The 14,312-nt window shown below is 33.5% G+C and overlaps 2 protein-coding genes across 2 annotated transcripts; both read right to left on the bottom strand.

Annotated features, from left to right (window-relative positions):
• Positions 1–1,248: 1,248 nt before the first annotated feature.
• LOC114171163 (uncharacterized) lies at positions 1,249–1,899 on the bottom strand. Its single transcript, XM_028056370.2, has one exon. The coding sequence runs from the start codon at positions 1,897–1,899 to the stop codon at positions 1,249–1,251; it is 651 nt and encodes a 216-aa protein (XP_027912171.2).
• Positions 1,900–2,140: 241 nt separating this feature from the next.
• Positions 2,141–2,851, bottom strand: LOC114171164 (uncharacterized). The gene has a single exon (XM_028056371.1). The coding sequence runs from the start codon at positions 2,849–2,851 to the stop codon at positions 2,141–2,143; it is 711 nt and encodes a 236-aa protein (XP_027912172.1).
• Between the last annotated feature and the right edge of the window lie 11,461 nt (positions 2,852–14,312).

The raw sequence follows: 14,312 nt of genomic DNA, 5'->3' as shown, positions 1-14,312 counted from the left end.
CCCCAGATTCATGTCCCCCAACTGCTCTATCAACTCTAACTCTCTAATCATCATAGCTGATACATGAATTCTCTTCCTACTCAGGGCATCCGCTACGACGTTAGCTTTACCAGGTTGGTACAATAGCTCAAAGTCACAGTCCTTTAAATACTCCATCCAACGCCTCTGTCTCATATTCAGCTCCTTCTGATCAAACAAGTATTTTAAACTTTTATGATCGCTGAATACCTGAAACTGCGCCCTATATAGATAATGCTTCCATGTTTTGAGAGCAAACACGACTGCCGCTAACTCCAAGTCGTGTGTCGGGTAATTTTTCTCATGAACCTTCAACTATCTCGATGCATAGGCTACATGCCGTTTATCCTACATCAACACACAGCCTAACCCCTGATACGAGGTCCCACGGTACACCTCAAATATTTTAGTCATGTCAGGGATTGCCAGTATCGGTGCGATGGTCAGTCTTCTCTTCATATCCTCAAAGCAAGCTTCACACTCATCTGTCCATGAGAAGGGTTGATCCTTTCTCGTCAACTGGGTAAGGGGTTTCACCATTTTGGAGAAACCCTCCACAAATCGTCGATAATACACTGCCAAACCCAGAAAACTTCGCACCTCTGAAACTGTCTGAGGCCTCTCCCACTTCACCACGGTCTCGATCTTAGCCGGATCAACTGCAATTCCTTGGGCTGAGATCACATGGCCCAGGAATTTTACCTCCTCCAACCAGAACTCACATTTTGATAACTTGCCATACAACTGGTGTTCTCTGAGAATCCCCAACACCACTCTTAGATGCTCTGCATGCTCTTCTATGCTCTCAGAGTAGATCAGGATATCGTCGATAAACACTACCACAAACGGATCTAGATATGGCTGGAAAATCCTATTCATATAGTCCATGAATATAGCTGGCGCATTGGTCACCCCGAATGGCATCACTACATACTCGTAGTGGCCATAATGTGACCTAAAGGCAGTCTTATGGACATCCTCTGGCCTGACAAGGATCTGATGATATCCAGATCTCAAGTCTATCTTCGAGAACACCGCAGCTCCCCTCAGCTGATCCAACAAATAATCAATCCTTGGCAGCAGATACTTATTCTGTATCGTTAACTTGTTTAGCTGCCGGTAATCAACACATAACCTGGAGCTACCATCTTTCTTTTTCACTAGCAGCATCGGTGCTCCCCACGGTGATGCACTCGGTCGGATGAACTTCTTCTCAAGTAGATCCTCGATCTATTTCTTTAGTTCGGCTACCTCAGCAGGCGCCATCCTGTACGGTGCATTAGAAACTGGCTCAGCGCTAGGGATGAGATCAATGGAGAAATCCACATCCCTGATAGGTGGCAACTCTGAAATCTCATCCGAAAATACATATGCGTATTCCTCCACTATCGGAATCCTGCTGATTTTCTCTGCTGTACTCATCTTCTCCGCATGAGCCACTATCATATAGCATGTAGCCCTAGCCTCAATCTCCCTCACTGCCTGATTAGACGAGATAAGTTCCAACCCCACTTTATCTGGAAACACTACCCTGCGCCGTCCACAATCAATGACAACATCGTTGCTCGACAACCAGTCCATGCCCAGTATCACATCCAGACCCTCTATCGACACGCAAATAAGATTCAGAGTGAACCTGCGGCCTGCCACCTCCATAGGACACCCCACGCACATAGAAGTGGTGGATACCTCTCCAGATGCTGGCGTAGCGACTATCAATTCGCATTCCAGCTTTCGCATAGCAAGTCCGAGCCTCCCCACGCATTCATTAGACACGAATGAATGAGTGGCCCCCAAGTCAAATAACACCACCACCTCGTGGTCACACAACAAACACATGAACTCCAATAAATTACCTGATTGGGTTGCCTCTGTAGTCATCAAGGCGAACACACGCCTTGGTGCTCTAGGCTGATCTCATAGAGGTTTCTTAGTTGGCGCACCTCCAGCTGGTTTTCGGTTAGGACATTATCATGCAAAGTGTCCAGTCTGATCACACACGTAGCACTTACCAGTGCCACTGCCTCCACCTGTACTACTGGCAGGGCTCCTACAATCTCTCCTCAAGTGCTCCCCGCCACAATTATAGCACTGTAGCCTCCTGGAGGAAGTCGGTGGCCTGCTATAAGGTTTCTTCTGTTGACGAGTGTCTGTCACAGCCTTTTGTGGTCGTGCTGCTCGGCTGGGCCCCAATGTCCAGCTGCTCAACTGTTTTGGCCTGTTCGACCAAAACCGGGAACTCTCTGATTCTGAGAGGTACCAAGAATCTGCGTAGCTCATGTTTTAGTCCCCCCTCGAACTTCCTACACCTCCAATCCTCAGTGACCACCAGAGTGTAGAAACGTGCAAGGTACTCGAACCTCTCAATGTATGCCTCCATAGTCATGGTTCCCTGCTGCAACGTGAGGAACTCTGCTTCCCGCTCATGCCTCGCACTGTCCGAGAAATATTTCTCCAGGAACCTCGTCCTGAAGGTAGCCCAGGTCACCTGCTCCTCATGGATCTGCATCAACTGCTGCATCCCCTGCCACCAGTACTCCGCGTTTGCCACCAGGAGAAATGTGACAAACAACAACTTCTGCTCATCCGTGAATTCCAACACCCGACAGATCTTCGCACACTCCCGCATCCAGGCATCTACCTCATCAGGAGTGACCTTGCTAGAGAACTTGGTCGGTCGGTGTTTCATGAAATTCTCCATAGATACCGGCCTGGTAGGTGCCACTACAGCTCTGGGTGGCGCTGCTATGGGCTGCATCGCGTCCACCATACGATGGATCGCCTGAGCTATGTCGTCAGCTCCAACGGTGTTCCTCCTCCCCCTGTTAGCCATAGCTTGTGCGCGCCACATATTATAGCTATTCACACACACAGCTCAAATTAGGATTTCATATCCAAAAATAAAATAATAACACAAATAGTTAGTCACGCAAGCGTAACACGGTATGCTCACTCCCCATAGACCCCAAAAATCATTTTGAAAACCATTGCTCTGATACCAAATGTAACATCCCGTCAGGATATTACGGTTTTATAAATGAAATGAAGAAAAATAAAATACTCGGCGCAATTAATAATACCTCATTTTCCAAAAGCACGGGAATAAAGTTTATTAACATCCACAACAAAACCATAATCATAATGTTATAAAATCACCCATCAGGGTTTACAACTGTTTTCAAAAGCAGTAAATAAACGTAAGAGTTTCCCAAGTTGAACCCCTCTCCGCGACTAAGCTGCACCTGAGCCACCTGCATCATCAACATTTGCTCTCGTGTACCACGTACACGATCATCACCAAACACACGCAGATAGGGTGAGCTTAGCAGATAAATCATATATACAAGGCTACAAACATATATGTCAACAAACACACGTATCACAGTACTTAACTTCCCACATTGTTCTACACTTTTATTCCTACTATCTAACCCTCAAATCGGGTTATTTGTATTCTACATCGTCTAAGGATTACTTCAAGGTGACTTGCTGCCTCACCTATCGGCCACAACCGACAGAGCACGTGCGGGAAAACATGCTACAGATCATAGACCGCAACGCCAGGTAGAGTTCCCATATACGAACATAGTTCGTATCGTCCCAAGACTACCAAGTGAGTGAATTTAGAGTAAAGTTTGTTGAAGTTTGTGAGTGATTTGATGTATGTGATAGATTAGAAATTATATTTAAATCATAACAAAACAAGTTTACCAAATTGTACTTTATTTTAAAAATAATTAAAAAATTATCATTATATAAGTTTGATTTATTGTAGAAAAAATATTAATATGTGTAAATGAAAATAACATATTTTATTACAAAAAGATTTATAAAATAATGTAATAAAAAAATTTATAATTAATAATTACTTTTTAAACCTTATTTTAGATCAATTTTCAAATTTTCGTTATTAATTATTTTTGTAAAAATAATATGAAAAGTCATATTTTTACATCATTTTCATAATTAAGTTGAAAAATAAATTGCGAACAGCATTGTAATCTTAATATCACCATCAAACCAACACATAACATAGATGATTTAAAAATAGAAGAATTTCCCTCTTCCTCCCCCTCTCTTAATCAAGCTTGATTGGAGGGAGAGGGAGATGATGAATTCAAGTGGATTAGAGTGTGAATTTTGTGTTGTTCGTGGATTAAAGGTGAAAGAGGGTGGATTTAGAGTAAAGTTTGTGAGTGATTTGATGGATGTGATAGATTAAAACTTATATTTAAATCAAGGAAAAACAAGATTACCAAATTGTCCTTTATTTTAAAAATTATTAAAAATTATCATTGTATAAGGTTGATTTGTTGTAGAAAAAAATATGAAATTGTATAAATGAAAGTAACATATTTTAATAAAAAAATATTTAAAAGATAATGTAATAAAAAATTTTATAATTAAAAATTACTTTTTTAACCTTATTTTATAACAATTTTCAAATTTTTGTTATTTTTACATCATTTTCATAATTAAGCTGAAAAATAATTTGCGGACGTAATTGTCATCTTGATATCACCCTGAACCCAAGACATAACAGAAATGATTTAAAAATAGAAAAATTTCCCTCTTCCTTCCCCCTCTTTCTCCCTCAAGGTTGATTGGGTGGAGAGGGAGAGGATGACATCAAGTGGATTACAGTGTGAAGTTTGGGTTGTTCACTTTAAGTGGATTAAAGGTGAAAGTGGGTGGATTAAGAGTAAAGTTTGTTAAAGTTTGTGAATGATTTGATGGATGTGATAAATTAAAAATTATATTTAAATCAAAGAAAAACAATATTACCAAGTTGTACTTTATTTTAAAAATAATTAAAGATTATCATTATATAAGTTTGATTTAACGTAGAAAAAATATGAAAATGTATAAATGAAAGTAAAATATTTTAATAAAAAAATATTTAGAAGATAATGTAATTGAAAATTACTTTTTAAACCATATTATATAAAAATTTTCAATTTTTTTATTTTGACATCATTTTCATAATTATGCTAAAAAATAATTTGTGGACATAATTGTAATATTGATATCACGCTCAAAATGACATGATTGAAAAAATAGAAGAATTTCCCTCTTCCTTCCCCTCTCTCCCTCATCGTTGATTGGAGGGAGAGGGATAGTGATGAGTGTGTATTTTTGCCCTCATTTAATGTTGAATTCTAGGTATTTTAATTGAATTTGTGTGCTTAAATATTGATTTAATTGGGATTTGCTATAATTGGGTTTATTGAGCATCAGATACAAAACCATGTTAAAAATAACTTTTTAGTTGCATAAATGTTCTTGGGATATTTTGAGGTGTGTTAGTGCAGTTGCATCTAACTTGAGCTTATGGAAGTGTGAAAATAAATTGCTTAAAGCTTCATGACACCTTAAAGATAAATTTAAGAATAGGAAATTATCAAAATCACAAAAATCCAAGCTAATCATTCCATGAAGACGACAAGAAAAGCTTGAGAAAGTGAAGAAGTTTGGCTAAGCCAAGAAGAGAGCAACAAAAATTGGACCTTGCGGTTTGCTTTATCTTTATGATAGAAGATAATTTGGGAAAACTATATCTTAGATATTTTATTTGCTATTTTTAAATAATTATCTTATTTAATTATATCATAAAATATTAAAAGATAATAACTACCAAATCTTTTTAAATATGACAAGATCTTGTTGAATATTTTTAGTTCCACAACAAACAAATATATCTTCAAGATACTGATATATTTAGAAGATAATTTAAGGAGATTACAAAGGGTTGATTTGGAAAATTAGTACAAATACTATTTGGTGATAATTTATCATATATCTTTAATTAATTAATGAATTTAATTATATTAGATATTGATATTATCAACCAATTATATTTGTCAAATAGTCTATATATCTCCAAATATATTTAAATATTTATCTTTAACTTTATTTTAAAATATATTTGAGAGATTTTATCAACAGAAAAGCCCAGTCCAATTCCTATATAAAGACACCAAGTTTGGGAGTTCGGAGTTTAGGAACCTTTAAGGGGCCTAATTTCGTTTCCTTTCTCTCTCTATTCTTCTTCTATTTCTATTTTGTATTTCATGGAGTTCTAAACTTCTTGGGTTGATTCCATTGTAATTTCTTAATTGGATTCTGAGGTTAGATCAATTAATTTGATTTTTCTTTTGATTCTTGTTGAGATTTATTTTCATCTATGTCTTTTGGTTCTTAATTTAGTAAAAGTAATGATTTCTACGTTGTAGCAAGTTAGCACGGTGTTAAATCTACATAACACAACAATCGTAGGAATCCAAGGATTTTTAAATTTTAATTGAGAAGTTACTTTAATTAATTTTAGAAACTTTCATATGATTGAAGGAGTTTTTGCTAATAATTAAGAAGTTACTTTGATTAAAGGTAAAAACGTAGATTAGAATTAATCAAGAAGTTACTTTGGTTAAGTAGCTTTTTACTAGATATAAGAGGTAAAAGAATGGAGATGATTAGGATTAGTAATATATAATTGAGAAGTTACTTTGGTTAAATTTACCAAGCTTAATCTACAAAGTTCTTGCTTTTGATTGAGAAGTTACTTTGGTTGAAAGTAAGGACGACAACAAATTATTTGAGAAGTTACATTGATTAATTTGAGGTCTTAAACAAGAAATCAATAACAATAATCTTTAGGAAACCAATGATGAATCCTATTTTGAAAAAGCAGTGGAATCGACCTATTTTTCTTTACTATTGTTACTATCTTATTTTATCTTTTTATATTTATCTTTCATATTTTTTTATTTTATTTGACTAACTCTTTTGTATAGATATTATAAGAACTAACTTGTTAAAAATCAATTTCGTGTTCGTTGGGAGACGTCTTAAGGTTAACTTAACCCATACTAATTTTTTATCTACTTTCTTAACAATATTGAAGTTGTTATAGATAAGTAGTATTAATTTGATCGCTTGACAACAACGTTATCAAATTTGGCATCGTTGTCGGGGATCACGGTTAGAATTTTTATCATTTTAGTTCTTATTTTATATTATTTTGATTTTTTTTTTGTTTATCACTAACATTTTTTTTATCTCAATTTTTGTTTTCTAACATTTATTTTATTTTTTTAGTTATTTTCTTTAGTTACTTTATTTTTTTGAAGCATAATTTTTGTTTGAGGATTTTTGTTGGGAAATTTGTGAAACTAGTTGGGAAACACTTTGGCTAAGGAAAGACAAGGTACTTAAGTTGTCCATTGAGATGCACCTCTCTTTCCTGGAAGTCTACTCAACAAGGTTTCAACTTATTTCTTTTCAGAAAACCTCTTTCAAAAATGAAAAATAATTTTTCATATGAAAATAATCAATAGTGTGATTTTCAAGTGAATTATAATTATTATCCACAACAACCACATGATCCATATAATTATCAGCAGCAAATTGTTGCACCTACTTCTGAACCTGATTTAAGTAGGTTAACTATACGTCAACTGAATGATCTATATCTTAGATCATCTTTTGTGGAATATGAGCAACCATCATACCATGAGCAGCAACCATATTTTGTGTGTCCACTCCAACCATTATATGTTCCATTTGGTTCTCAACAACAACAACATGCACCGTCACAACAAGTTGCAGTAATCAATGGACCATCCTATAAGGAAGTTGTGTTATTAATGGATGGACTGAGAGAGAAATTAGACACCACAAATGAAAGGTTGCGAGTTGATTAACGATGCAAAGATATTAAGCAAAAATGGTATGGAAATGATAAAGTATTGTATGACATAATGGAGGATGCAAGTAACAACAACTCTTTAGAATTACTTTGTATTGTCAATACCACCCTCCAATGCCATCCAAGATTTGCTGAAACCTTGGAATTTAGAGCACTTCATCATGAAATAGAAGATATGCTTCTAAGGTTGGCCATTAGAGCTAAAGAAATGTCAGAAGATTTAAGTCAGCTAATGAAAGACAAAGCTATGGAGGCCACCTTAGAAAAACATATGAAGACGATAGTTGAGTAAAGGGATGAATGATAATGTTAAGGAGCATGAATCAAAGGATGGAACAATTGAGCACTGATGTGAACGAGTACACGATTCAAATGTTAGATCAACCAACACCAGAATCACATCACACTGATATATCTGCTGATAGATATAATGATGCTCATAGTAATATGTCTACTGATGAACATGTCAATTTTGCTAAAGATGTTAGTGATGAAGAAATTGAAGATTCTCACACATACATATCTACTGATGGATATGTTGATGATGCTCAATGTGAATATAAAGTTTTATTTGTTGATGATGTTATGAGTATAGATGATCTTTTTGAGGAGCAAATTTGTGAGAATAATACAATGAAGGAACCAAGTGCAGTTGAACAGCCAACGATATTCGAAGATGTAGCTGAAGCATCAACTATTGCAACTTTCTTGGTTAATGATGAAGCATCAGATTCAACTACTTCAAGTGCAGATTTTTGCTCACAAGGTGAGATTATGAGGATTACTGATGATCTTGTTAACCATCTGAATGCACCTGATGATGCTCAAATTGAGTTGAAGTCACACACTCCACACATCAAGTTTGTTGATGTGAATGATGGAAATAAGTTTTCAGTGGTTATCTTTGTTGACATGGCTGCAGAAAAAGAAGAAAGGTTGCTGCAACAGGAAAAGAGGTTAGATTCAAAATTCTTTTGAAATCATTGTTGATAAAAAAGTTAATTTGCATGCATGTTTGTTTTTTGTTTCTGTTTTTAATTTTAAAAATATTAAAAAAATTTCAAAAATATATGTTTTTGTTTTCTTTAATAAAATTGTACAAGCTGACTTGTACTTTATAAAATTAAAAAAAAAAATTTGACATATGGCCAGATGAGCCAAAAGTCACAATTTTTCGTTTCCTCCCCAAAATAATTCCATCAAAGACATTTTTTTTTGAAATAAGTGTGGGGGAGACAAATTGTACGTAGGATTTTTCTTTTTTTTTTTTCAATTTTTTATTTTTGTTTTCATTTAAAAAGAAAAAATATTTGTGATTTCTTTTTGAGAAAATTGTGAAAGTATTAACTTTTTACTAAGTGAAAATTTTAAAGAATATGTCTCATAAGAAATCCACAAAAAATATTTCCCTACTTTCAATAAAACATATTGACATTGGATTTTGGGATTTAATTCAGTAATTGGGATGATTATAATTCTGGAAAAATAAAAATCATGTTGATATGGGTGTATTGTTTCAGTGATTTGCTAATTGAGTTGATTTGAGAATTTCTTGATTAAATCTTTTGTGAAAGAGTTTTGACCTTGTGAGTCTTGAGCCTTAATGCAAAGGATGGATTGCCATGTGTCATTCCTATTTTTTCTTGAGTGACTTGCTCATGTTTGTTTATACTCCAATGTTTAGCTTGATTCTTTTGTTTTGCAACTTAGGTGAATATGCATGATTTGATATGACCGAGGTATTTCTTGTTTTTAGCTACTTGGCCAAATAAGCCCACGTTGGTATTAATCCATTGGTAGCCCCTTTGAGCTTTAAACCTCTTTTTTCTTGTTTTAAACCCATTATAAACCCTTAAAAAGAAAAAGACCATGTTTTTCCTTATCTTAGGAAGGAAGAAATGAGCTAGTTGATTATGATAGGATTGGTTGAGAAATAAAGTGTGTGGGTGAGTACCTCACCCACAAATTAATAAAAATGGCAAAAGGAAAATTTGTTGATGAAAATTTGCAGACATAATTGTAATCTTGATATCACCCTCAAACCAAGATATAACAGAGATGATTTAAAAATAGAAGAATTTCCCTCTTCTTTCCCCTCTCTCCCTCAAGGTTGATGGGATGAAGAAGGAGAGGATGACATCAAATGGATTACATTGTGAAGTTTGTGTTGTTCACTTTAAGTTGAATAAAGGTGAAAGTGGGTGGATTAAGAGTAAGGTTTATTCAAGTTTGTGAGTGATTTGATGGATGTGATAGATTAAAAATTATATTCAAATCAAGAAAAAACAAGATTACCAAATTGTACTTTATTTTAAATATAATTAAAAACTATCATTATATAAGTTTGATTTATCGTAGAAAAAATACGAAAATGCATAAATCAAAGTAACATATTTTAATAAAAAAATATTTAAAAAAATGTAATAAAATATTTTATAATTAAAAATTACTTTTTAAACCTTATTTTATAACAATTTTGAATTTTTTTTTATTTTGACATCCTTTTCATAATTTTGCTGAAAAATAAATTGCGGACAGAATTGTAATCTTGATATTACCTTCAAACCATTGCATAAAAGAGATGATTGAAAAACAGACGAATTTCCCTCGTCCTTCCCTCTGTCTCCAACATCATTGATTGGAGGGAGAGGGATAGGATGAATTCAAGTGGATTAGAGTGTGAAACTTGTCTTGTTCACTTTAAGGGGATTAAAGGTGTAAGTGAGTGGATTTAAAGTAAAGTTTGTGAGTGATTTGATGGATGTGATAGATTAAAAATTATATTTAATTCATGAAAAAACAAGATTACCAAATTGTCCTTTATTTTAAATATGATTAAAACTTATCTTGAAATAAGTTCGATTTGTTGTAGAGAAAATAATAATATGTATAAATGAAAATACCATATTTTCCTAAAAAAATATTTAAAAAATACTATAATAAAAAATTTTATAATTAATATTTAATCTTTAAGCCTTATTTTATAAGAATTTTCATATTTTTTTTATTTTGAAATTTTTCATAATTATGCTAAAAAATAAATTACAGACATAATTGTGATCTTGATATCACCCTCAAACCATTGCATAACAGGGATGATTGAAAAATAGAAGAATTTTCATCTTCCTTCTCCTCTCTCTCCATCAAGGTTGATTGGCGTGAGAGGGAGATGATGAATTCAAGTGAATTAGGGTGTGAAATTTGTGCTGTTCAATTTAAGTGGATTAAAGGTGAAAGTGGTTTGATTTAGAGTAATGTTTGTTAAAGTTTCTGAGTGATTTGATGGATGTGATGGATTAAATGTTATATTTAAATCAAGGAAAAACAAGATTACCAAATTGTCCTTTATTTTTAAAATAATTAAAAATTATCATTATATAAGTTTCATTTATCGTAGAAAAAATATTAAAATGTATAAATGAAAGTGACATATTTTAATAAAAAAATATTTATAAAATAATGTAGTAAAAAATTTTATAATTGAAAATTACTTTTTAAACCTTATTTTACAACAATTTTCAAATTTGCATTATTATCTATTTTTGTAAAAATAATTTCAAAAGCCATATTTTTAAATCATTTTCATAATTAAGCTGAAAACATAATTGGGGACATAATTGTAATCTTGATATAACCGTCAAAGCATGGCATAACAGAGATGATTGAAAAATAGAAGAATTTCTTCCTTCTTTCCCCTCTCTCTCCCTGAAGCTTGATTGGAGAGAGAGGGAGAGGATGACATCAAGTGGATTATAGTGTGAAATTTGTGTTGTTCACTTTAAATGGATTAAAGGTGAAAGTGGGTGGATTTGGAGTAACGTTCGTTAAAGTTTGTGAGTGATTTAATGGATGTGATAGATTAAAAATTATATTTAAATCAAGGAAAAACAAGATTACCAAATTGTCCTTTATTTTAAAAATGATTAAAAATTATCATTGTATAAGTTTGATTTGTTGTAGAAAAAAAATATTCATATGTATGAATGAAAATAACATATTTCATTAAAAAAATACTTATAATATAATGTAAAAAAAAAAATTACAGTTAATAATTACTTTTTAAACCTTATTTTAGGCTAATTTTCAAATTTTTGTTATTAATTATGTTTGAAAAATAATTTTAAAAGCCATAATTTTACAACATTTTCACAATTAAGTTGAAAAATAAATTGCGGACATAATTGTAATCTGGATATCACCCTCAAACAATTACATAACAGAGATGATTGATGTAAGATCCTAGAAAATGGCGTTTTAAAAGTGATAGTGGTTTAAAAATAGTGAGACTCGATTATTTTAATATTAAAAGGTTTTAGTATAAATAGAATTGTTATAAACGAGTTTCATTATTTTAAAACACACCATCTCTCTATAAACCACTTTTCTAGAGTTCTTTGACTTCTCTCTAGAGGTTCTGTCTCTCTGGTCATCTGATTGAAGAACCGAGACCGTAGGATTGATCCTCTCGGCGAGCTCTTCAAATTGGACCGATCATTTCTCTGTTCGCGTAAGTTGAGTTTCCGCTCTTTTTTTTAGTCTTTTTCTGTTTTCTGTTGCATGCAAGCCCTCTTCCGCTTGCATGCGATGTTTTAATCATCAGTATGAGTCTCTGTTGATCAGTGATCATAACGGTATGTCCTGATTGTTCTTGTGATGTTTCTATGTGTAGATAGAGTAATCTGTGGAGTTAGAGGTGTTGACGTTTTTAAGGCGTTGACGTTTATAAAGTTGTCTAAACAGGATAACAGGTAAGGGAAGTTAACTGTTTTACTTGAATTTCATCTAGAAATCATTCTGATGACTTTGAATTGCATGATTGATTGTTGTATGAGTGCTTGAATTGTGTAATTGAGTGTATGCTTGGATTGTGCTAGATTTCTTTACTGTTGCATGTGAGAATAGATTGGGAATCTGGTATTTTCGCCTAAGCGAGCATCTCTCGCCTGAGCGAGAACACCAGAAACTCATCCCCTGTTTCTGCGCGAGATGTCGCCTAAGCGAGCCAGTCTCGCTTGAGCGAGAGTCACTCTCATCTAAGCGAGACATCTTAGCCTGAACGAGAATTTGCCCAAAGTTTGGGTTGTTCTCTGTTTTGAGCCTCGCTCAGGCGAGAATGACTCGCCTAAGCGGGAGAGCCTTTTTGCCTAGGCGAGACCTTCTAGCTTGGGCGAGAACCCCTACAGTTGAGTTTTATTTCTTTGTTTCTAATGGATGAAGCTATGTTTGAATGTTAAAATATGAACTTAGTTATGATATGCATGAATTGTTATGACTGGTAATATGTGTGGTGAAATTGCATGAAGTTGGAATATGAGAAGAAGTGGTTGAACTAGGATTTCAAGGGAAATTCTAAGAGGAATGTTTTAGTGTATGTAAGGACATAAGGACTCAGTTTTGGTTGGTATCCTGAGGCTCCTAGTAACCATTAAGACTCATGTAGAGTATGATGGATTACATCGGGGAGAGTAGCAGGAGGTCCTGGTCTATGAACCTGATCCGTCATAGAGGTGATGGGACTTACCTTGGGAGTGGTTAGGTGATAACCCCTTGTGTCCAAACTCTGCAGAGTTTGGAAACCATCGCAGGTGCAAGCCACCAAGAGATCCGATGTCACTTACATAATCCAGATATTGAGTCTAGAGTCATGTATATGTGTTATGGTGGTCTATATGATTCTAGTGATAATGAGAAAGATTGCATGGTTTCTGTTTATAATTGAACTGCATGATTCCTTAATCAGATTAGCTTACCCTTGCTTTTTGTGTTCCTGTCTTGTGTTGTATGTTTCCTTTTGCGATGATCACCTATTCGGTGGGAGCAGATGTGGTTGCAGTGTCAAAGGCACTTCTGGAGGATGAAGAGCCATCGTGTTAGTGTTGAAGAGGAGGTTTCCAGTGGGAGCTTTAGTAGTGGTCAGTAGTACAGAGTTTATTAGTTTAGTTTAAGTGTATAAGTGATATATTTTTATAGTCATACCTTTTGTAAGACTGTATTAATATATTATGTACACTGCATTATCTGTTTTGGAACTATTATGAAACTCCCTATTTTTATTAGTTTTAAGCTGCAGAAATTGGGATGTTATAATTGAAAAAAAGAGAAATTTTCATCTTCCTTCCCCTCTGTCTCCATCAAGGTTTATTGAAGGGAGAGGCAGATGATGAATTCAAGTGGATTAGGGTGTGAAGTTTGTGTTGTTCACTTTAACTGGATCAAAGGTGAAAGTGGGTGGATTTAAAGTACAGTTTGTTAAAGTTTGTAAGTGATTTGATTGACGTGATAGATTAAAAATTATATTTAAATCAAGAAAAAACAAAATTACCAAATTGTCCTTTATTTTAAAAATGATTAAAAATTATCATTGTATAAATTTTATTTGTTGTAGAAAAAATATTAATATGTATGAATGAGAAAAAAATATTTTATTAAAAAAATATTTATAAAATAATGTAATAAAAAGTTTTATAATTAATAATTACTTTTTAAACCTTATTTTAGAACAATTTTCAAATTTTCGTTATTAATTATTTTTGTAAAAATAATTTGAAAAGTCATATTTTTACATTATTTTCATAATTAAGTTGAT

Source organism: Vigna unguiculata, chromosome 6, assembly GCF_037176805.1.
Source record: "Vigna unguiculata cultivar grain cowpea cultivar isolate G323 ecotype 2 chromosome 6, ASM3717680v1, whole genome shotgun sequence".
NCBI lineage: Eukaryota > Viridiplantae > Streptophyta > Magnoliopsida > Fabales > Fabaceae > Vigna > Vigna unguiculata.
This window is presented reverse-complemented; position numbering and strand designations above follow the sequence as displayed.